The sequence below is a fragment of the Sorex araneus genome, chromosome 2 (assembly GCF_027595985.1).
Source record: "Sorex araneus isolate mSorAra2 chromosome 2, mSorAra2.pri, whole genome shotgun sequence".
Taxonomy (NCBI): domain Eukaryota; kingdom Metazoa; phylum Chordata; class Mammalia; order Eulipotyphla; family Soricidae; genus Sorex; species Sorex araneus.
The window spans coordinates 79,274,165-79,299,840 of NC_073303.1; the positions used below are offsets into that span (position 1 = coordinate 79,274,165).

Genomic DNA, 25,676 nt, shown 5'->3' on the forward strand with positions numbered 1-25,676 from the left:
GCACAATGTATTTTTACCTTTTAGGTATATCTCATTGTAAATCAACATCTGAGCATGTAAGTTAAGCTTGCCACCAAAAATTCTGGGTGGTGGATGATTTTGAGAGGCTTGAGACACTCTAAGCAATACTCAGCCCAGCTATGTAGGTTTGATGGTTCATTAGTCCAACAGCATGGCACTGATGGGGGCCACCTGGGATAATGTGATAGTACTAATGAGTGAAGGACAATCCAGTGCCAGGAATCAACCATGCATGCCAGGCAATGCTCCAGCCCTTTGAGCTATCTTCCCAGCCCTACAGCTGATTTAAAGAGTTCTGTAAAGGAGAACTAATAAAACAGCTGTACTTATTTTACAAATTTTAAAAACTTGTCTAAGTGATCCAAATCTCAACACTAAAATAAGATATAATCTGAATTTTGACATCTACATTTTGTAATTTTGACCTGTAAGTCATATGTATGCTTATTTGTACAAATAAAACATTATATGCTAATATAAATATTTTCCATATCTTACATACTTTGGATATATAAAATATGGATGATTATCCACATTTCCATATTTTTGTTTGGGAGATACATCCTGAAATGTGCAAGGATCACTCCCCCCTTGATGCTCAAGGGTTACACGAGGCAATGCTGAGAACCAAATCCACATTTCCTGCATGCAAATCATGTGCTCGAGTCTGTTGAGCTCTATCTCCAAGTAAAAATAGAATATTAATTTCCTTAAAACCTTGAAGTGCTAGACTAATGGAAAGAATACAAAATAGCCAAAAGTAAAATAATGATTTAGCTAACAGTAATAAAAACTAAACTGCAGAAAAGCTAAATGTCAATTTCCAGAGTATCACATAAACCCACTATATTTCACAGTGTCCAGAATGATGATTACCAAAATTAACTCCAACAGAACAAGAAGGAAAAAACAAGAAGCCCCAGGATAAGGTTTCAACTGTTTTAAATTAAAAAAAAAAAAAAGTCAATGTGTCTTAATGTTGCTACCCAAACGAGGGTGAAGTATTTTTGATATTGCCCATTTAGTTTTACTAATGCTACCATTTGATTCGTGTGTAGGAGAATTATCATGATGTGTTGGCTAAGAGGAACCAAATAATATAACAGTTAAGAGGAAGCAAATAATATAACTGAAACACCCAAGGATTTGCACAAATAATATGAATGGAAACATGGTGGTAGGAAAATGTATTAAATTATTCAAAGACCTCTGAAGTTTAGAAACAATAATTCAAGGTGTTTAATAAATGAATGTATACTAATAAGATAGTTTTTATTGGCAAAATAAACACTAACAAAATCCATGGAGTAAAGTACTTTTATGGACAACTGAAAAAGATTTTTTTTTTTTTGCTTTTTGGGTTATACCCGGCGATGCACAGGGGTTACTCCTGTCTCTGCACTCAGGAATTACTCCTGGCAGTGCTTGGGGGACCATAGGGGATGTTGAGAATCGAACCGGGGTTTGCCATGTACAAGGCAAATGCCCTACCCACTGTGCTATTGCTCCAGCCCCAAGAATTCTGATCAAAGTATTTTTCCTCTTCCTGTTCCATTTTCTTAATTTTAATCACTTGTATCACTTGTAGTCCCGTTCGTTGATCTTCGATTTGCTTCAGCGGGCGCCAGTAACGTCTCCATTTGTCCCTGTCTCGTACTAGTGCAGCCCAATGATATCTGCTTGCTCCAGGAACAGGAAGAGCCTCAAATCGTTCACTCAGGGATTTGACGAAGAAATCTGACCATCTAGTTGGTGGGCAGCCACAAGGTCTTCTGATATCCCGTGAATCCCGTCGATACTACTCTAGTCCAGAGTCGTCTCTGAATCGTATTACATGACCAGCCCATCGAATTTTTGATGCCTTGACAAACGAGACAGCATACCTGATTTTTGACCATCGAAGGCCAGAACTCCAGATTCCTTCTCACTTGAGTGAGACATGATATTCCTAGCATAGCTCTTTCGATTCCTCTTTGGGATACCCTAATAGTATTCTCATCCTGTTTGCGCAGGGCCCAGGTCTCTGAGGCATATGTTAGTGCAGGAAGAATGGTGGAATCAAAACGATGTGCCCGGAGTCAGAGGTTCTTCGTTCTCTTAACCACTTTTTTGACGATCTTGAAGGCATTCCACGCTGCTCTCTTCTTCCTGAGCAGTTCTGGCACCAAGTCGTTCCTCATGTTGATTTCCTGACCCAGGTACACACAGCTGCTGCATTCGGAGATGTTCATTCCATTGAGAGCAAATGGAGCTTCAGGGACCAGTTCGTTTTTCATGAACATTGTCTTGTTGACATTCAGCTGCAATCCGACCTTTCCACATTCGTGGTCGAAGTCGGCCAGCATTTGTGCCGCTTGGCTAATGTTTGGTGTTATGAGAACAATATCATCAGTGAAGCGGAGGTGGTGTAATTGCCGACCATCTATCTTCACTCCCATTCCTTCCCATTCCAGTCATCGCATGATGTTCTCAAGGGCGGCACTGAAGAGTTTTAGTAAAATGGTATCACCCTGCCACACCCCTCTCTTTACATCAGTGATCACTTCCTTGTAGAATGGTGAGATCCTGGTGGTGAATCCACAATAGAGCTCGTGGAGGATTTTGATATACTGAGTTTGAACGCCCTGTTTGGCCACGCCTTCGATGACCACCTCAGTCTCAACAGAATCGAAGGCCTTCTTTAAGTCGATGAACATTAGACAGAGCAGCAGCTTGAACTCTCAAGAAACTTCAATGAATTTGGTCACTGTGTGGATATGGTCTATCGTGCTGAATCCCCTTCGGAACCCAGCTTGCTTGCATGGTTGTCCTTTGTCTAATGTTCTGCCTATTCTATTCAGGATGACACGAGTGAACAACTTGGAGACGACAGACAGCAGGCAGATTGGGCAATAGTTGCCGATGTCCTGGATGTCTCTCTTCTTGTACAACAGATGGTCCTACTGGTTTTCCACTGAGACAAATCCTTGCATTCAGACAGGTAGCATGTGAAGAGTCGAGCCAGTGTATTGATGAGTACTGGCGGCAGATTCTTCAGGTGTTCGGGTCTGACCTTGTGCAGACCAGGTGCTGTATGAGTCTTTACCAACAAAATGGTGTGTCGGATTTCAGAAGGGAGAACGTTGGGAACGACATATTCATCCTGTGGAATTTGGTATGTGGGCAGGTGGACACGGCTGTCAAAGAGATCCGAGTAGAAGTCGTGAATAATCCTTTGCCTTTCTGGAAGATGTGATAGATCCATCGGGACATTGGAGGGCAGTCATCCTGGTCTTGTAGTTGGCAAAGGATAGCCGTATTGCAAATACTTTTCCCAGCTTCTGCTGCACTGGCCAACACTGCTGCTCTTCTCTCTTTGAGGTCTTCCTTTATCGCATCTCTGCATAGCTTTGTCAGCTCAGACGTTGTGGATGCCTGAGGCTTGTGCCAAACCACGTTGAGGAATGAGCTCGAGAGTTTCCAAAGGCAGGCGTCTGTTTGTGGCTTTCTCACTCTCAGCATTCTTCACACAGACATGGAGGTGCTGAACCAGTTGATCATATTCCTCATCGATGTTGTCAAGGACGGCAACTTCTCACGTTGCTGCAGTAGTGCCAAAGAGCTCCCAGTCTTAATTTTTTTAATTTTTAATTTTAATTTTAATATGCCTCTTTTATTGCTGTCAGTATATGCATTTATTCTGGATATTAGACTACGACATAAGTTGTTTGAATGAAGAAAGTATTTTCAAAGACACTCTAGATCTTCTAAACAGGGCTGCTTGAATTTTTTTGTGCATGCACAACTGATCTCGGTAAGGAGCTTCAGACTCAGTATGGGTGGAAAAGAGTTCTGTGCATCTATTTTTTTTCTTTTAAATACTTTTATTCTACATAAATTACTACCATAGGCTAATGTTTAAAAGCAAATAAACTGGACAGATGAAAAACAAAAATTTGTTCACCCCAACTATAAAAAGTTGATGCTTTCTTTTAAGAGTACAGTAAATCCGATTCCTTGAGGACAGTGATGCTGAATGTCTGTGAACCACATGGAGCAGCGATTTTTAGGCACTTCAACTCTAATCAAAGAAGCATATTAAAACTTTGGCTTGAACCCTCATTCTAACATTAACTGACTTCAGTAAGTTTCTTAACTTATGCAAACTCTTTCTCTTACCATTAAGCAAAGATGATCATAATCATGCCCTTTTAGAAACCTTTCAATTTTGATGATTATCAGAGATAATCCATTTAAGACACCTAATAAATTGCCCAGCAGTCAGGACATAGAGATTACACGTTAGTTATGGCTATTACTACTTATTCATCTGACATAGTTTCTATTTGGTGATAATTATTTAGGACCGTGGGATAACTAACTAATACTATCACATCATTGAGATTTGGGACAAATACACTGAAAAGAATATTATGAGTAAAAAATTTAGGGTAAAAAAAAAAGAAACCTACCTTCTACTTTGCAATCAAAAGCATCCCCTGCTTCATCTCCTGGAGTTTTTGAATTAGACTTCTGAAGATCTTCTTGAGCACTCTCAATGCTATTATAAACCCACTGAATGGAATCTTGCTAAAAATGAGGAGAGAAAGAAAACATAGAATTATTTGTGTTTCTGAAAATATATGCCCATTCATAACATTGCATAAGGATAACTGAACATATGTATGTTCTTCTAATTTCTTTAAAACTTAAACCTGAGCCAGAGAGATTGCTCAAATGGGTTGAATGAATGGTTTGCATCTGATGAATAGATTTTATTCCTCTACCACCTTCAGATCACTAGGAATGATCCTTGAGCACAGAGCTGGGAGTAACTCCTGAGAATGAGGAGTGACCCTGAAACAAAACTTAATTAAGTAAGCTTGAAGGAAAGAAAATAAAATCATAAAGGAATAAAAAATCAATGGAATTAAGCTTTTTAACCAAGTAACTTTGTTAAGTCTGAAATTTAATCTTCCAAAGAAAAGCAATTTTTTTTACTTCTTAAAAACATTTTTCTCAGTGTCCTACTTAAATACCTTAATTATGGTTTTGAAATCAATTACAGATTGCATTTATATAATCACAATCACAGATATATGAATATCTTCATGCCTTCATTAATCAATAGGAAAGTTGGAAGAAAAAGTTCATCTCAAAGAGTTCTCAAGCAAATGTAAATATCTTCTAATATTTTATGCTATAAATCATTCTTAAGGGTAATAGTCCCAGTTAAATTAAATGAGACATAAAATGGCTACCGGAAAATGCTTTGGGTTGTACAATTTTATGATTATATTTATACATAAAGTCAATCACAATGTACCATTAAAGTAAGAGATAATATGCACAATCATTGTTTTCTATTGACTCACAGTTGTGCTTAATAATTATATAACCATTAATCAATAAAATCTCTATTAAATATGAGAGCAACAGTATTGGTACCACTATAAACATATACAAATGGATAACAAAAATTTGTTAAAAAATAGATAAAATCATCCCCAAAGTACAGTACAAAGCTGGTTAATATCTTATTATTCAGATATATCTTGGTAAGGGCAGAGTGATGTCAAGCACAGGCTTGACATGTGTGCAAAGCACATGCGTGTAAAGCACATGCTACACATATGTGAGGCCCTAAGTTTGATCCCATATCATAGCAAAAATGAAACAAAACAACACTCAGTAAGTTGCTTTGTTGTCAAGGAACCATATTCTCCACATCCTATGTTGTTCCTTCCCACACTAACGCTAGGTGTGGTCAGGTGATTGCATTTTTCCAAAGGGATTTTCTCAAGCATGAAGTTTAATTGACAGTGAATCATTTATAATATTCCCTCTTAAACTCCAGATACCAAGCAGAATGAAAAAAGACATATATTGGAAACAAAGGTGCTAAGCAGCAGCTTTGGAGGATGATGGAATGAGAGGCACCTGGAGGGGATTTGGGGAGCCAGTCAGGTCCCAGCAAAACATAATACATCAATGTCATTGCAGGAACCGACACTCAGTCAACACCGAGAATAGTCATAATCTATCATGCTGCTTTACGCCACCAAATGCATTCAGTTTACTCTGTGGGATGGATAGAGCATATATTCACTAATAAAACTTTCTGTTCATTTATTGTTTTTCTTAATCAAGGCGCTGTTCAATGTTTCTCTAAGAGAATTTGCAGGAAAAAACAAAAAAAAAAGAAATTCAAAATAATTTTATTACCTTTTAATATTTGGTTAGAAAGGGATATTTGATAATAACTGATGTACTTTTTAAAAGTCTATCCATAATACAATCCAACAAATATTGATTTAACTACTTTTGACCAGAATAACCTATGTATCTATATGTGAATCTCAATTTGTGCTGCTAGCTTGACCCTATGTGTAAGTAAGACCAACCAACTTTGTTCTTGTCAGTTCAGTATTTTGCAGGACATAAGTCCTGGCCTATGAAGAAACAAGAATTCAGAAAGTCATATTCACAAATCAAGAAAAATGTACCTGAATTCATCACCCTAAATAAATATATCCAAAAAGGAAATGCAAATCTATAAAACCATCTTTTTTTTTCTTTTCCACGAGGCTTATAAACTCTGTGTATTTTAAATTCAAATATACAGATACATGTGAGGGACACGTATAATAACAATGGTCCAAAAAAATGCACAAACAAAACTTTGATTTCAGACTGTTCAATGTTTTTCTAAAACATATTTAACAATGAAAACAGATAAAGCCTACAGCAGTTTTCGAACATAGCAAATAATGCAACTATAATATGCAGCCACTTGAGTACTACCAGGTTCAATTAATTATGTAGATGAAAAATAGTCATTATTGAATCTATAACACTGCATTTCAAAATGAGACTAGAGGAGAAAAATCATACAGATTCCTGGCATTTTCCTCATTCCTATTCCTATTTCCGGTATTCCTATTTTGTCTCCCCGGTCTTCCATGTAACCGAGCAATCAGAGCTACTTAGGCTGAAAGGCAATTCACCTTCATTGGTCGCCTGTATTTCCTGCAAGCTGTAACATGCGCTATCACACTGGCATGCGTTTCTTTGCTGACATTGATCCCATTCACTTTAATAATACACTGTCCAGGGTGAAGACCAGCTGCAGCAGCCACAGTTCCTTCAATAGAAGTGAAAAAATGATCAAAAACTAATGTTAAGAAAAGATTCATTTTTTAAATCACATACACAATAAGGGAAACAATTTTCAAATTGTGATTAACAAAATATTTTCCAATCTCCTTGAGAATTCACTTGAAAGAACACTGTAAGTGACCTTTATGATGCTAATCAGTTATTTTCCCTTTCAAATGCCGAGTCAATCTAATTTCTTAACTATGCCTCTATAAGTCAAAATGAGAGCCAGAAAATGAGAGCTTGATTTTCCTTTAGTGGCCAAATATTAAAATAATATCCACATTCATTTTTGTAATGACTCCAATTAAAAGAAATTCTTAAGGAAAATGGTTTAATCTATTAACAACTACAAGTACACAGAACAGGCTGAAAACAAGTAATGGTTCTAGTTACATTCAAGAATGAAACAGTTGTTCAGAACAGATTTGAATCACACAAAATCTACTGCCTTGTCAAAATATAGTTATAAACATACTTTTATAATTAAGTTATATGTTTATAACTTACGTTAACTTATATGTTAACTTATCATATTAAGTAAGTATAAAGTAATCATAGGAAGTAATACCAGTAAAGTAAGATTTTCAAATCTTCTAAACATTGTTATTTAATATTCTGAGCAAATTAACACATAAAAAAAAACCTTTGAAAAAATACAATGATTACAAATGACAGCAAAACCCCAGTATGTTAAAAAGGCCTTCCTTTTTAATTTGTTTGGGGGCCACATTCACCAAGGCTCATGTGTTACTCCTGGCTCTGCAATAAGGAATCATTCCTGGTGGTGCTTGGAGCACCATATGGGATGCCAGGACAACCCCGGTCAGCTGCGTGTGAGGCAAATACCCTATCTGCTGTACTATTGCTCCAGCCCAAAAGAGCTTTCCTTTGTAAGAAATTTCTCTTATAAATGAATTACAAAATGTATTTATGGGCATGGGTGGATGGGAAGGGGACCGTGCCCAGGTTTGAACCCAGGCTCTACAAATGTGAACCACATGCATGCACAAATCTTATTAAACATCTTGAGGGATATAATTTATATTTAAGGAAAAAATATAAATATGCATACATAAATTTCTTCCCGAAAGTCATTTCAAAAAAAAAAAATCAGGGGACCTGAGAGATAGTATATTGTGTAAGGCTTTTGCCTTGCACAGGACCGACTGGGATTCAATTCCTGGCATCCGATATGGTCCCCCAAGCACTGCAAGGAGTAATTCCTGAGTGCAGAGCCAGGAATAACTCCTGAGCATCTCTTGGTGTGACTCAAAAAGAAAAAAAAAAGTTTTTTGTTCTTTTAATTGGGGATAGAGAAATTTTCTCAGCAGAGAAAAGTACCTAAAAACAAGCAAAAAAAAACCTAGGTTCTCAGGAACACATAAACTGTTACATTGGTATGAGCTTAAACTGGTTGTGAGTTAAAGATACATAGAGATGCTATAGACACAGACATAGATACAGATGATATAGATAAAGATATAAGCATAGGCATAGTTATAGATAGAGACAGACATAGGTGGAGATGGAGATATATGGATCAGAGAAATAGTATAGGGGTTAAGACCCATGCCTTGCATAAGACCAACCATAATACAATGCTGGGTGTATCTCTGAAGGCCACCCATCTCCACTGGGTGACCCAGATAATCCTTGTCATCACAGGGATAAAGCAATTACACTTTCTCAGGCCCTAACATTGAACCATGGACCCCGTTCACCAACAATGACGAGGGAGAATGCCTCAACACCCCCTGCCCCCTGAATACAGCTTGGGAGATTATTGACATGCCATCTTTTAAATTTTTCATTTGGAAAATTATTGGACAACATACCCAGTCACGTTCTGGGTATTGTTCTTGCTCTGTGCTCGGAAATGACCACTGCCAGTACCATATGTGATACTGGGATTGAACTAGATTGGCTGCACTCAAGGAAAGAAGTATCTTGCCCCTACTGTCTCTTTAGCATTAAATTTAAAATTTGTAAGTAAAATTATATATATGTACATATACATATACACCCCCCCACACACACACACACACGAGCTGAAAGAACCAGGCTGTGCATGCCTTGAGAGCTTTGATTAACATGCTATTTCAAAATTTTGTTCTTTGAAATTTTGACCGATACTCAGCCATGGTCATGGATTATCTTGAACCTAATTTATATGAAAAAGAAAAGCCACTGAAGAATTGTTAACAAACAACCAAAAAATTCTCTATAAATTCTCTACAATGGATGGAATACTGGGTTTTAAGATAAAACTCTAAATCAGTGGCAAATAGCTACTGCAATTTTCCAGGCTGAAACTAAGGTAGCACTAATTAGAGAGTGAAGAATGCTCTCAATTATTTGCCCTTATGTGTCAGAGTTTATGAAAAGGCTAGAAAACACAGGATCATGCACATGCCTTAAGATCCTGTGACTGGGATTCTGAGTCATTTAAATAAAGGCAACGCATGAGTCAGGCAGATAGTAGAAAGGTTAAGGTCCCTGATTTGATCCCTGATACTACAAAGATGCCCAAGCACCACCTCAAACAACCCCCAAACACAGAGCCAGAGAGATAGTATAGTGGGCAGGGACTTACCTTGAATGCAGTTGATCTGGGTTCAACCCGCAGCATCCCATATGGTTCCTTGAGACCCCCACCAGGAGTGATCCCCGAATGCAAAGCCAGAAATAAGCCCTGAGCACCATGGGGTATCACCCCAGAAATAAGCAAACTATATGCACATATGCACACACACATTTTTACTTAATAAAATTACTTAGCAAAAATGCATTTTAGGGTTTATAAAAGGCCTGCTAAATGACCATCCTTGAAAAGCAGTTAAAAAGCTCTCAGGTCACTCCCTGGAACTGAAAACACATCTGAATTATTTGCTCTCAGCAACAAATAGCCAAAAGATCAGATAGGGAAATGTCATTCTTCAATAAAGTTTTTAAATAATTATAAATATGCCTTACAATTTTAAGGGTGTTTAAAAACAATATTATAGGAGTGCAAAATTTTTGAAACATATAATCAGGTATACTTGCTAAAATTCTTAACAAGACGATCATGCCCATTTTTTAAACAAACTCTTGATCAGCAACCAGCATCTGGAACATCCCGGAAAGCGGTTCACTCCCCAGGGTGAGCACCTCACCTCTGCCCACCGCGTGTACAACCGACGGGCCATATCCCCGGATCTGGAACCCGAGCCCCTCTGCCGAGTCTGGGATTTTCACTGTCCTGAAATCAACCAGGAGAGAAGGTGAGATGAACTCCAAATGACACAAATGATCAAGCTGTAGCTACAGCTGGACAATTCGAAAGTAGCTGTTCACATTTTGATTCCGTTATTTCAGTTGACACATGGGGACAATCTGCCACGTGAAACACTGGCTAGAAACCTGTGCAGTGAGAGCCATAGAGGCCTCCAACAGTTAAACACAAACTCTACTCTAGACCTCCTCAGTAAGAAAGAGACTCAGGAGACAGACAAGCCTTGCACGGACTCCTCATTTAGTCACTTTATATCTGGATACCTTGGAAGAATTCCTTTACTTCTTTGAACCTGCGTTTTCAAAATTTACTTTGTAAGATTTTAGAGGAAATGAAAAACACCCTTAGGTAAATTTTTTGCAGAGAGTTATGTAGGTAATTAAAATGGAAATTTACTCTTTAGTGCTACAAAGAAGACACTAGTGCACTGTGAAATATACATGTAAAAATCAATACAAAAGAAATACAGAGCACCTTTCTACCTAGCAGGGACTTCATCAAAGAACAACAGAGAGTGGTTAAAAGAAGAGGTCTGTCAAACATAACATCAAAATAATTTAAGAATGTGAATAAATTTAGTGTTCATCCAAACAAAATATAAAAGCAATAACAGATCAAAAAGTAAACCTGAATAAAAAAACATATTTCCAATGAACTCAATGAAGAAAAATGATAAAGAGATGAAGAACTTGAGTAAGTTGTCACGGCAAACCAGTGAAGGATGGTTTAGCCCTAATAAATGAGCCACTCCACAGAAATAAGCCAAAAATCAGATGGTAACCATGAAAAGAAGATAATACAAGATAAGACAGAACATCATAACAATAAAAATGAGTATAATAAACTGCACTAGAGAGCAAAGACAAATGAATACAATGCAATAAATTTTGATGGATTGCCTTAGATGCCTGAGAAACAAAAGTGTTTTCAGAAGATGAATTAATCATAAAATAAATGTCAGTAGCTCTTCAAGGGCATGTTAGACAGAGTCTAAAGTTAGGTATAGAAGCATTTATTTGCAGTCTGTGAAAATGCTTTCACAGTAATTTGAGCAACACTTAGAAAATTTGACAAATCAATGTGGGGGCAGAGCAGTAATATACTGGGTAGGGCATTTGCCTTGCACAGGGCAGATCCTGGTTCGATCCCCTGCATCCCATATGGTCCTTTGAGTACCAGGAGTAATTTCTGAGTGCAAGGCTAGACGTAACCCCTGAGCATCGCCAGGTGCACTCAAATCCCACATCCCCCTCCCCCCCAAAATAGAAAAAGAAAAAGCAACATAATGAATTGATGATCTGAAGACAGAGGTTGGTACTATCTTCTAAAATATACATAGGCAGGTTTTAGGACATTTGGTGATAGAAATACAAATGGTCTATTTGGGGGAAATTTCAAAGTATTATTATAAATTAGGCTATACAGTATAATGTGATCTGGATATTTGTGGGAAAGCACAGAACAAATTTAATATGTATTTTAATTAAATATTTGCATACTAGATTACAAACACTTCATTTGAATAACAACCTGCTCCAAGGGTCTGCCAGAGAAACACTTGAAACTGGAAGATTGATCTTGCCGGCAGATAACTGGCCCAGCGCCATGTCTCCAAAAGAATCTGATGGTCCAGCAAGAAAAGCCCAGGGCCTTATCCAAGTGGGGGAGGGGGTTATGGTAGATTCTCCTTTCTGTCTGAAGGCACAGGAGCATACAGCCACAGCTGACACCCTCCGATACTGAATAGCCCAGCGACATAACTGTACTTCATCAAATTGCAAAGCCACCAAAGTGTTCCAGATTTATGGCCCCTGAACTATGACATCTCAAATTTTCAAACTACTGTCAGCCCAGTTGGATCACAGCAAACCTCATGGGAGAGTTGCATGGAGGAGCATCAAGGTTAATGAGCCAAAACAAGTAACACAGAAGACTCGGCTAGCACCAATCAAAAGAAAATGACTAAAGTAACACCATTGTGCGATAATTCCGTTTGTCTTTGTGTTGTAACAAACAATATGAAGTAAATCTGTTTGTGCCTTCAAAGTGGCAGGCTGAGATGGTGTCTGGGAAACTGGGGACATTGGTGGAGGACAGGTCACACTTGTAGGAGGATTGGTTTTGGAAGACTTAAGGCCTGAAACAACCGCATGATGTACTACTTGGTTAATCCTGGTGTTAAAATTTTTCAAAGTTAAAAAAGAAAGTGGAAGATACTGGATTAGGGAAAATAAAATGGCGTAAAACACTTTCTGATGATTTAGGCACAATAACGGTAGCTCATGTTTCTATGTACTATGAAAGAATTCACTTGCTGAAATAACAGAACTTTTCAGGCCAAAGAGAATCATTTTGTTGTTGTTGTTGTTGTTGTTTTTCAATTTTTTAATTGAATCACCGTGAATTACAGTTCAAAGCTTTCATGTTTGAGTTTCAGTCATACAATGACTAAACACTCATCCTTCCACCAGTGTTTTGGAATAGTAAGGAATTAGTGTGGTCTCTCACCTATTCCTGAATGAAATCTTTCTATTCTTTTAATATTGCCATATAAGTCAGCCCTACTCCATTCTTCAAGAAAATACTATATTTTTTAAATAAAATTTTCTGAAATATCATAGTATAAACTTTAGTCAAAATGTTGATACTTCTTAAAAAAGCAACATTCAAGTATATTTTTTCGCTGTGGTAACACTATATTATCTACAAGAGGTAAAATTATATTTATACACGAATAATGTCCCATTTCCTTTTAAAAAAGAATTACACTCCGCAGAGATGTGATCCCGGGGGCCGCACGCATGTGTGGCCTCTCCGCAGCTGCACGAGTGTGCATCCAGACCCAGCAAAACCTCTTTCGGCATGGACAACTCCTCGCAGAATGTCTCCAGCCTGAGAACTAAGCCTCGGCCCCGTGCCCGCCCAGGAGGGGAAAGGTATTTCTCTCTCTCGCCTCTTTCTCTCCGGGTATGAAGGGCGCGGTGTCCGCCATATTATGACGACCACAGATTGGATTTTCAAGCCTGCAATGATCCAATATCTGGAAGAAATCTTCCTGGACTTAGTTGTTAATGTATGAAAATTCAAAACAGCGCGGCCGCTAGTGCGGCCGCACGACCTCATTTGTCTTCACAGTAGTTCTGAATCTAGTGGGGTACTCCTAACAACAATAGTGATGAAATATTGAATTTAACCAAAGTAAACTTAAGAAAGTAAAATGAAACTTATCAGTTACAAGGCGGGGGGTGGGGGGGCGGGATGGAAGGTGTACTGTGTGGTTTTTTTTTTTTGGGTGGTGGTAGTATATGGGTGCTGGTGAAGGGATGGTTGTTTCAGCATTGTATAACTGAGACCTAAGCCTGAAAGCATTGTAATCTTCCACATGGTGATTTAATAAAATAAAATTTTTATTTAAAAAAAAATTACACTAAATTACTCCACCAGCCTTTGAAAAATCTGTCGTAAGTTGTTTTACGACATGAAGTTATCAGTGTAAAATCCAGCTAGAACAAGAAAAATTATGTAGTATTTAATTCTCAGGTTTTTTATCTTTACCTACTCTCCAGAAAGGAGGTGAATGAATTACAATTATCAGTTGTAAAAAAATATGAGTGATTTGGGGAATCATGCATTAGAATAATGACATAAAATAATGAGGCCCGGGGAAATAATGCAATAGGCAGGAGTGCATTTTTCACATGGAGAAACCCCAGGTTTGATTCCCCAGTACCACATGGTGTCTTGAATATGGCAGAGAATTACACCTGAGTTCTGAGTTGGAAACAGCCTTCAAGCACTGCTATATGGAAGTCAAAGCCAAATAGAAAAAGGAAGGTTATAAACACATTAAAAAGGAGGAAAAATGAGTATGCCATTCATAACACCATTTTTAAATATAGCATAAAATATGTTTCAGATGTAAAAGAAAAAATGAAATGAAACAAAATAAAATGAGAGAATAGATAAGCATCATAGTTAACATCACTGGAAGATGTACTATGTATGTGTTGAAGAAATCACTATGCTCTTTAAGAGTTAAGACAGATCAAAAGTTCGTAACAGCCCATGACATAGAAACTTTTATTACCCTTGTGTTAGTGAGGAGGATGCTGGAGTGACAATCAATTTGCAAAGGTGAGAAAGAGGATTGAACCTGATCCTGAAATGCAGGCTCCAGGTAAAGTGCAACATCAGAAAATGAGGTGATGAAATGAACAGAAACTTCTTCAAAGAAAAAATCCTAACGCTAAAAGGCACAGGAGAAAATGCTCTACATCACTAATCATCAGGGAGATGCAGTTCAAAACAAAATTGAAATACCATCTCACACCACAGAGACTGGCCCACATCCAAATGAACAAAAGCAACCAGTGCTGGCGTGGATGTGGTGAGAAAGAGACTCTTCTTCACTGCTGGTGGGAATGCCGACTGGTTCAGTCCTTCTGGAAAACAGTATGGTCGTTTCTCAAAAAAATTAGAAATTGAGCTCCCATTTGACTCAGCAATACCACTTCTGGGAATATACCCCAAAGTTGCAAAAACGTATAGTAGAAAGGACATCTGCACTTGTATGTTCACTGCAGCACTATTTACAATAGCCAGAATCTGGGAAAAAAAAACGAGTGCCCAAGAACAGATTACTGGTTAAAGAAACTTTGGTACATCTACACAATGGAATACTATGCAGCTGTTAGGAAAGATGAAATCATGAAATTTGCATATAAGTGGATTAACAAGAAGAGTATCATGCTAAGTGAAATGAGTCAGAAAGGGAAGGACAGACATAGAAAGACTGCACTCATTTGTGGAATATAAAGTAACAAAATGGGAGACTAACACCCAAGTATAGTAGAGATAAGGACCAGGAGGATTGCTCCACGGTTTGGAAGCTGGCCTCACATACTGGGGGAAAAGGAAGCTCAGATAGAGAAGGAACCACCCAGTAAAGGATGCTTGGAGGACCAGCTCTGGATGAGAGATGTGTGCCGAAAGTAGACTATAGATCGAACGATGACCACTTCATATCTGCATTGCAGACCACAATACCCTATAGGAGAGAGAGTAAAAGGGAATCCACCTGCCACAGAGGCGGGGGTAGGGGGGGTCAGGGGGATGGGTGGGGGGTGGGAGTGGGAGGGTTACTGGGAACATTGGTGGTGGAGAATGGGCACTGGTGGAGGGATGGATACTCTATCATTGTATGACTGAAACGTAAGTATGTAAGTCTGTAACTATCTCATGGTGATTCTTAAAAAATAAATGAATGAATAAATAAATAAATAAATATAAAGTGCAACATCAGGCCAATCTGCTCATCTAGCAACTAAATCTAGAACTGAGGATTTCTCCCAATGAAGATGTGTGTGTGTCTGTGTGTGTGTGTGTGTGTGCGCGCGCGCGCACGCGCGCACGCACACCCACACGCTTATGGGTGTATGTGTCTTCTAATGCTTGAAATATGTTTTATCAATCAACCATTTCTTATAGGGTAAATCAAGTGGTCACGAGGAAGGCTGCTATGCTTACTAATGAGTATAGGCCCATATTCTACCCAGACTATCCTGTTCTTTTTAAAATCACCAAAGGAAGCCGGAAAGAAATGACAAGAGTTAAGGTGCATGGCAAGCATTCAGCAGGCTCCAGTTCAATCCCCAAGAACACATTAGCCCATGAGATCTGATGCTGGAGGCCCAGGAGCATCCTGGCCTGATAAATCCCTGGTCTCATAAATGCCCATCATCACAGGGCTCAAGCCGCAAAGCATCCTGGGGCTTCACATACAGGGCAATGTGGGCTAAGAATCATCAGGGGAAGACCTGGTACCTGAATATCACGTGGTAGAGTCCCCAAGTAATAGTAAAATAATAAGATAAGCTTTAAAAAATTTAAAGCTGTGAAAGTATCTTTAAGAGATTAGTTACCTAGGTAGTACTGAAAAGCAGAGTCACAGATCACAATTAGCTTTAGAGAGAAGACATTGCTATGGTTATTTGTTTCCCTTGAGCCTGAAGACTTCATAAATTAGTAACTTTAATGAGTCACCTTCATTTTTTCACATCACTTGGTAAGCTGCTGTAGGCTCTAAAGCATCTACCTTGAAGACATACATTGCTGTGAAGAGACTTAGAAAGGGAGAATCTAGCCCCACACACTGCACTTTGAAGATAAATAATGTATCAGCTAGTGCTAAATAAATAAAAAAGAGTGGGAAAGTAGACTATACTATATATACTTAGAAGCATTTCATAAGTAGTTATACCAATGATTTTAATGTTTTTGAAGAAGTAATCCTCATTTATCTTAAAAGAAATGAATTGCTCAGCACTTGCTAAATACTTTAAGTAAATTTTAAACAGCAATTTCGGTATAGTAATAATTCAGACAGACATTATGCCAACCATTTTAAATGTACTATATTCACTTATTGTTTAAACCATTATGGGAAATATAATTAAGGAAGACTTGAGGATCAGTAGTAGTTATTTGAGTAAGAAATAAAATGTCCCCCAAGTATGACTACAATATGCTATTAACTTAAAAAGAAAAACAAATGTATCATGAAAGCATAATTCTATTTCATAACTTTATCCTTACCATATTTGCTAGAACACAGAAAAGTCATCTAACACTAAATTTCGAGAAAAACTGTAACAGTTATTATGACTTATTATTAAGAGAAAAATGCCTTCCTTTAGATATTCTCTGCAACTCGTCTTTAATAAAGAAGAATTATTTTACGTAATAACAGGTAGAAAGAAACTTTCTAAAGGAATGGTAATATTAGTAAGTAAACATAAGCATGGAGCGGTTGTTCCCAGGTTTGATTATATTTTTATGTATTTAATTATAATGTCTAATCAACTGATAAACAGACACCAAAATTCTTAAAGCCAAACAAAAATTAGAAATTGTATTCTTATTTGAATCGTTTTTGCCTCAGTCAAATAGCACATACTAATAAAATTTGGCCATCAAAAAGGAAAATATTTCTACTACTCTAACCACCTGATTCAAATATTAAGCATTTTATTACTATATGCAAAGTAGCTTTTCCTGTAATATAAAGATGAGTATTAATTAAGTTGGTTAAGTAAAAATTTCCCCAGGCAATAAGACATTCAATTCTAGCTATTTATTTGCTAACCTTTTTGTGGGTAAGGGGAGTTTTTGGGCCACACCTGGCAGTGTTCAGAACTTATTCCTGGCTCACCAGGGATTATTCCTGGTGATGCTCAGGAAGCCATACAAGGTTCTGGGGATTGAACTAGGGTCAGCTACATGCAAGACAAGCAACTTAATTTCTGAGCTATCTCTCCAGCCTAACTTTTCTATTTTAACATCTGTGTAATTTAATATCCCACATAAATCATATAACTTACTCTCTTGGTTTTGTGCTCACAAGAACTCTTAGTGGTTTTCTGCTGTTTAAGCATGATTTCAGAAAGCAATCCACTTCACTGAAAGGTCTCATGAAAACAAGGTCACCATTAATAGCAAAGATCTTTTTACCAACTTCCATGCCAGCCATCTAAGAGAAAAATCAAAAAAAGGAGAAAAGATTATACATATATATGTATGTATGCATGTATGTGTATACATGCCATTTTCCATAAAACTATATTTTCACATATCAACACATCAAAAATTTATAGAACTTCAGAAAATGGAATTTTGTGTGAAATAATAAATATTCTCTTGGACCTAGTTTCCAATTTGATCCCCCAGCATTACTGAAATTTTCTCTCTGCCAAGCTCACCCCTCCTTGACTTAACATCATATTCTTTTTTTATGTAATTTTTTTCTATTTCACTTTAGTGGCACTTTTTTAGGATTTCATCCTTTTAACTGCAGTCAAGCACTGGGTTAATATTTTGAACAGTTTCTAATCAATACCCAATTATTTCAGAAACATTTGTAACAACTCAATATGCATCCTAGCCAAACAGAACTTATGTCTTCAGGAGAGAAAAGTGGAATCATCTGTATTTCAAGGGAGAATGTTCCCACAAGCACAGTGCATAAAACATTAAAACGTTTGACGGATACACTTAATTCTCCATGCCAACCACTCATTCCTATTGGTCAATCTTACTGACTATCTACTGTCCTGGTTACCAGCTCTAATGATGAAAATCTAGCTGAGGGCATTGTATTAGTAGCATAGTCACATAAATCTGTGCTCCAGTACTCTGACAAATGTTTCAGAAAAATTTCATCTCACAAAAACACACTGAATATAGTTATTTACCCTCCAGGCCCAATGACAAAGCATGAATCAACATGTTACCTTTATATTTATGCATTATACCTAAAGCTTTGTATTTTGGTAAAAGACAGACTTGGACCCTGATAAGCAGAATAATGGAAACAATATACAACTAACAAAACTGATTCAAAGTTAAAAGCCGTACTTTATTTATTCTCAGATTCTGTCTTAAAGATTTTAGACAGAATCTTAAATATTGAAATATGTCTTAGGTATGTCTTAAATATTGAAAATAGATTCCAGAAAGCCAAAAATACTTCCTTCTTTAAGAAGTTTGTTTGAAAAACAAGCATTATACAAGCCACACAGCAAGAGAATGAAACTTTCAATCTAACATGTAGGGAAAAACAATATTGAAAATAGATTCCAGAAAGCCAAAAATAATTCCTTCTTTGTTCATTGCTGTATTTCCAGAGCCAAGAACACTACCTGGCATATGCAAGTTGTATGGCATAATGAATGAGTAAATAAATGATCAGGAGATTCTTTTGTTTAAAAAGTTGGTGAGGTGAGAGTCAGTGTAAGTAAAATGAGAAAATAAGTCAAGCATAAAATTTATTGATGGAAGTTGTAGTTATATAAAAGTGATCAGAAGTGATAAGAAAACAGAAGTGATCGGAAAACAGAAGACACAGCCCTTGATTTAATGAAAGTAGTACCTGACTTTTTTTTATAATGGATCACTGTCATCATCATCACTGTCATCCCCTTGCTCATCAATTTGCTTGAGCAAACACCAGCAACGTCTCCATTGTGAGACTTGTTATTATTGTTTTTGGCATATTGAATGCACCACAGGGAGCTTGCCAAACTGTGCCATGCGGGCAGGATACTCTTGGTAGCTTACCGGGCTCTCCAAGAGGGAGGGAGGAATCGAACCTCAGTCGACCGCGTGGGAGGCAAATGCCCTATCCGCTGTGCTATCACTCCAGTCCAACAACAGTAGAGTATTAAATTTCAAATTGATATTAATTAATTTTAACAAAATTACTGTGAAACGTTAGTTATAAATATTAAAATACTGTGAAATGTGGTATTTCCAGAAGTTCCCAAATAGTTCTTACTTCCAGATAAACAAAACTGATGCATCTGAAAGCAGTTTAAGAAGCCTCTTATCCTCATCTATTTTTAATTATATACTTTAAAATTATCTAATTTTAAATTAATTTTAAGTTATAACCTGGGCTTGAGCGATAGCACAGCCACAGGGGCAGGGCATTTGCCTTTCATGCTGCGGACCCATGTTCGATTCCTCCGCCCCTGTTGAAGAGTCAGGCAAGCTACCAAGCGTATTGCGACCGCATGGCAGAGCCTGGCAAGCTACCCGTGGCGTATTGGATATGCCAAAGACAGTAACAATAAGTCTCACAAAGAGAGATGTTACTGGTGCCTGCTCGAACAAATCGATGAGCAACAGGATGACAGTGAACCTTTATAAAATATTTTCTATTTGATTGAATCAGTGAGAAAAGAATTAGGTGATTTCATGTCTATTTCTGTTGACTTAACAAATGTACAAGAAAGACTTAATGACTTGAGGATCTTAATCAAACAAAAAATCCAGATATGTATTTTTCTAATATATGAACAAAAACATGCCCACAACTCCACATTTTCTTATATATCTTCTAGTTCCATGCTTTCTAATATAAACTATTTTTTCCTGTAGTAAAAACAACAAAATACAAAAAGTACTTAACTTGTGGACTGATTTGACATTGCTATATTAAACTTCTTTGAAGGACAAAATTAAGTGAGAATTTCATTGCTCTAAAAATTATTGACGAGGCACCCAGAGTGATGGCACAGAAAGTAGAGTGCTTGCCTTGCATGTGGCTGACACAGGTTTGGTCCCTGCACCTTATATATCCCCTGGGCCCTGCCAGGATGGATTCCTTGTGCCTCCAGCAAGGAGGAAGCCGTGAGCATTTCCAGGTGTGGCCCCAAAACAAAACAAAACAAAAACTTATTGGTGTGAAATATCCCACTAAAATGACTTGAACAGGGTGCTGAGTAGTAGTTGTATACTAAATTTTAACTTCTGTTGATGTGACATTAAATCAGAAACTATTTTTTCTGTTGCCCTGCTTTTGTCAGTTCCATGCTATGTGTGGAAAGAAACAAAAATTTTGCCTAAGATCAATTTAGAAAGCAGATGTTTATTCTTAATCTCTTTTAGCAGTGAAAAGATAATTTAATATAATTAGTGAGCCAATTCACATGCTTAAAAAATGGGTAAAAATCTGGCGCATATCGTATGTTTAAAACCTATTATTGCTATTTGAGTGCTTGCTTACCACCAAGCCTTCCCATCATTTTTCTCACAGTGAGATCCATTTTGTCGTGGAATTCTCACAAGTTGTTTTTTAATATTTAGTACATGAAAAAATTAAATTTCTATAATTGATATAGAATTGGGCTGGAGCAATAGCACAGCGGGAGGAGACTTGCCTTGCACGCAGCCGACCCTCTTGGAGAGCCCAGCAAGCTACCGAGAGTATCCCACTCACAAGGCAAAGCCTGGCAAGCTACCCATGGAGTATTTGATATGCCATAAACAGTAACAAGTCTCACAATGGAGACATTACTGGTGTGCGCTTGAGCAAATCGATGAGCAAGGGATGACAGTGATACAGTGATACAGTACCTGGCATACATAACGTAACTGAATCCTACACTGAAAGCTAGAGTTCTTTTAACTAAAAATTAGTCTCCATCTTAGAGTTCTGGGGAGGAATCATTAAACAGGGATAGTTTAGGGACACAGAGACACTTGTTCAAACAAAAGGTCCAAAGGTCAAAGCTGTAACTCTACACCACTTCCCGAACCCTTCCCTCAACATCCATACTGAATTTCTCTGCTCAGACCCTAGAAAATTTGGTAGAACCTCAGATTAAAAAAATTTGGAATCTATTTTTAATAAAAATTCTGAAAGGCTGATTAAATTTGTTTAGAACTTTAAATTTGCAAGCCATCGACAACATATTTAAATTTAAAGGTTAATTTAGCTTACCTCAGCATTAGACCCCTTTTCCACCAACTTTATTATTGGCACTTTGTTTTTATCTTCTAAACCAAAGCCATAGCTGCCTTCATTGGACTTAATCTGAAATACAAAATATAAACTTTATTAATAAAGCAAAACGTTACAAATAAAAAAAAAATACAAACACAAATCAAAGCAATAGCACAACAGGTAGGGCCTTTGCCTTGCAAGAGGCCAACCCAGGTTCGATTCCTCCATCCCTGTCAGAAAGTCCAGCAAGCTACCGAGAGTATCCTGCCCACATGACAGAGCCTGGCAAGTTACCTGTGTCGAATTCGATATGCCAAAAACAGTAACAACAATTCTCACAATGGAGACCTTACTGGTGCCCCCTTGAGCAAATCGATGAACAACAGGACAATAGTACAGTGCTACTGTGCTACCAAAAATATTTACAAAATTTTCTAATGTTTAATCAAGAAGAAAGCTTTATAGCATATTAGTGAACTTACCAGTAATGACTTAGCTATAACATTTTCTACAACTTTCAAATCATGTTTCATAAGTCGATGCTTCATATTTGAGCCTTCCATTTCCTCATCCGCAAAAAAACGGAAAAGTAAAGGTTCATCTTTAAATTCACTTTTTTCAAGGACTAAAGAAACAGAGAGATTCAAATTATTTCATTCAAGGCAAAGATCAGATTCATTTTTCACACAGACATTCAGTAAATACCTGTTCTATGACCTCAATTTTATTTATATTCCAAGAACAAGTTATATTAAAATATATCCCTATGGTATTTTCCTATTTTTTTTCTGTAACTTCAATATTTCTTTTAAATTACTACACTAAAGGATTCTGACTTTTAAGATGAATACATTTTCTAATGTTAACTTTTTAAACTTACCCATATCCTCACTTTTCAGGCTAAAATCCAAGTTTAATAAAAGCTTATCTTGACTCACAAATATAAGAAACTATATTGTTTTGAACTGCAGTAAAAATTTAACTATGTTTCTAATGTCCTATACAATTAGGGTTGAGTTTCTATCCCCGCCCTGAGCAGAGCCCTGGCAGTTGAAGAACTCCAGAACTCAGCCACAGTAACACTCAAGACCACTTCCACATGTTCGGACGAGCCTCACACATAAAGGAACCGGCAGAGGAACCCAGGTGTGTGGGACCTGGAGCTGAGATCTCCAAGGCTGCTCTGATGGGACTGGGCCTCTTTCACCCAGATTACCCATTTTCCAGTAGCTAGGCAGTCACACCCAATATCTGCCCCCAGCCCCATGTAATCCCATCAATGGCCAACATACAGAGCCTATAAAACCAAGCTCCAGGATGCTCATCTGATAGCCTAGTTCTCCCTCTTGGAGAACCTGGCAAGCTACCAAGAGTTTACTGCCCACATGGGTGGGGGAGCCTAGCAAACTCCCTGTGGCATATTCATATGCCAAATACAGTAACAATGATGGGTCTCATTCCCCTGACCTTGAAGAGCCTCTAATGCGGCACCATTGGGAAGGATGAGTAAAGAGAGGCTGCTAAAATCTCAGGGCTAGGATGAATGGAGACATTACTGAGCTTGCGTGAACAAATCAATGAACAATGGGATGAGAGTGATACAGTGATACAGTAATACAATTATGAGAAAATTCAAAACACTATATGGCTGAGTAAGTCCTTCTGCAATCACTTTTGTTCTAACATTTCAAACCAGAAATAAGTTTTCTGGGTGAAATGTGATTATAATTTTTACTAAATGCTAGTTATTTTCTGTCCAAAGTCATTAGTCCCAAATAACCTTATCTCCTCTGATGTCAGTTTTTCCCCTTTAACTGAATATTAATATAGTTATCCTATGGCCTTAAAATTCCTTGATTACTCTATAGGCTTTATTTGTTTGACATTTGTTTTTCTTGTTTAGTCACTCATAATGTCTTGAGGTCTACCTATTGGTACAGGTTAATTCATCCTGCCAAGTAACTAAAGGGAAGATTGGGGTTCCAAGGCTCTATTCTCAGGTCGCTGGGGCTCAGACCTTAGTCATGGCTCTGTGCTCAGGAACGTTACTCCTGGCGTGGCTTGGGGAACCATATGCAGTGATGAGGATGGAACCTGGGTCAGCTACACGTTATATATGTATTTTGTATTTTGAAATTGAAAAGAGTTTGCATTTATGACATCTACCACACGTTAAGAGCATAAAGAGAAAACAGTGAAGAAAACTTTTATTAATTTAAGGAACTTAAATCATCAAACAAGAATGGAAATTAATATTAAGCAGGTAGCCAAAAAAAAAAATTCCACCCAGAGATTCCTATTTTTTGACATAATTTTGAAAGCATTTTTTAAAGTGATCAAAAATAATTATCATTTATGCTCTCACTTAACCATTTTAATATATTCTGGCATCCTATAAATGAGTCTGATCTAAAATAGTTTCAAAGAGATGTATAAGTTATTTTTAAACATCTTTCTCAAGTCCTTGCTCTTCTAAAATCAGTACTGTCTAGATAAATACAAGTAAAGGCAACTGTTAGATAATAGCAATTAGACAAAGAAATGGCACCAGCAGTGAAATTGAACACAGATGTGGTAATCCAACATGGCAGGACCCATGGTTCATCTCTAAATGACTTTACTGGAACAATGAGATTCAATCAGAGTCCAAACAAAAAACAAAACAGTGAGACACTCAGGATGAAAATTCCTACCATGGTGCATAAATCCATTGTCACAGAGTCCGATGCCAAATATCATTGCCTCTTCTCTGGTACGGCAATCCCCCTGTTAATAGCAAAAGTACTGCACAAGTTAGTAGACAATTGTAGGCTTGTTGTAGGCTTTAGCATCTTTACTAAATTTTTCCATGAAAGCCATTCATAATGTCAAGGCATACACTGTCCACATCAAATTGTTATAATACTTCATTGGACAACCAAAGTATTGTCCTGTCATTAGTTTACAAAGATCATATTTCAAGAAAAATCATATTTTATTTATACAAAGCTATCCAAGTAACTAAAATTTACGGCTACCATTTCTCTTATTTTTTAAATCTTATATCCCAATTCTACATTCTTGGAATAAAGTAAACACTGAGTTAAACAATATTATACTAAGAGATTTTTTGTTTTTTGTTTTTTTTTTTTAGTTTACAGCTTTACCCATTTATAAATAGAAACATCATCCTTCTAAGTTAAGTTTGAAGACTTTGAAATCAAATCTGACTTCCTCTTAGTAGTTTCAACTTCATCCATTGATATCACAGTCTCAATGCATTTTGTGATTTTTTTAAGTACCTAAATCATATCTACAAAGTTTAAAGCAGTAATGACTTTAACTCAGAAACTGTGTTGACTTACCTGTGCAATTAACCAGTCTATCAGTTTGTTAGCCATGACCACGGATTTGTACGTCCTTAAATGGTAATCTTTATCTCTACAAAAGAAAAAGGAACCAAAACTATCAAGCGAGGGGATAAGTGAGCACAAGGAAATATGTAATTTAGCATAGGTTTAGAAGCAGCAAAGTTTATCCAATGTAACCTGACTTGACTATCCAAGCCACATGTACATAATAGAGATTTACAAATAGCAGAGAATACATGAGCCCCCCTTCTTTGGCTCAAGTCTTCATTTCTTCTTTCACATTTTCAAATATTCACTATTTCACAAAATCAAATAAATTATTATTGCAATATTATCTGGTAACAAATTAGAAATAAAATATTTCATTAATAAAGAAAAAACTATAATGGAATTTTTTTCTACTTGAATAGATTCTACTAAAAAAATCTCCCCCCAAATGTGGAGTATAAAATAGCCCTTTGTACTTCCACTCCTCAGTCTCCAGGAGGGCTGGATTCACAGTGGCTAAGCGTTCCTGGTGGCCTACTAAAGTTAATGCTGAGAAGCTGTCATCCTTTTTGTCTGATCAGACCACAGACACGGTGAGAGCTCACCCTGGGGAACCAAG

General features: G+C 37.2%; 1 protein-coding gene across 1 annotated transcript in view; it reads right to left on the bottom strand.

Moving 5' to 3' along the window:
• The window catches only part of PREX2 (phosphatidylinositol-3,4,5-trisphosphate dependent Rac exchange factor 2), a 298,055-nt gene that overhangs the window by 135,643 nt on the left and 136,736 nt on the right, over nt 1–25,676 (bottom strand). Inside the window, 8 exon segments of the mRNA XM_004602407.3 lie at nt 4,473–4,590; nt 7,008–7,144; nt 10,317–10,402; nt 17,815–17,963; nt 21,717–21,809; nt 22,202–22,344; nt 24,413–24,485; nt 25,064–25,139. Coding sequence (XP_004602464.2) covers nt 4,473–4,590; nt 7,008–7,144; nt 10,317–10,402; nt 17,815–17,963; nt 21,717–21,809; nt 22,202–22,344; nt 24,413–24,485; nt 25,064–25,139 — 875 coding nt within the window.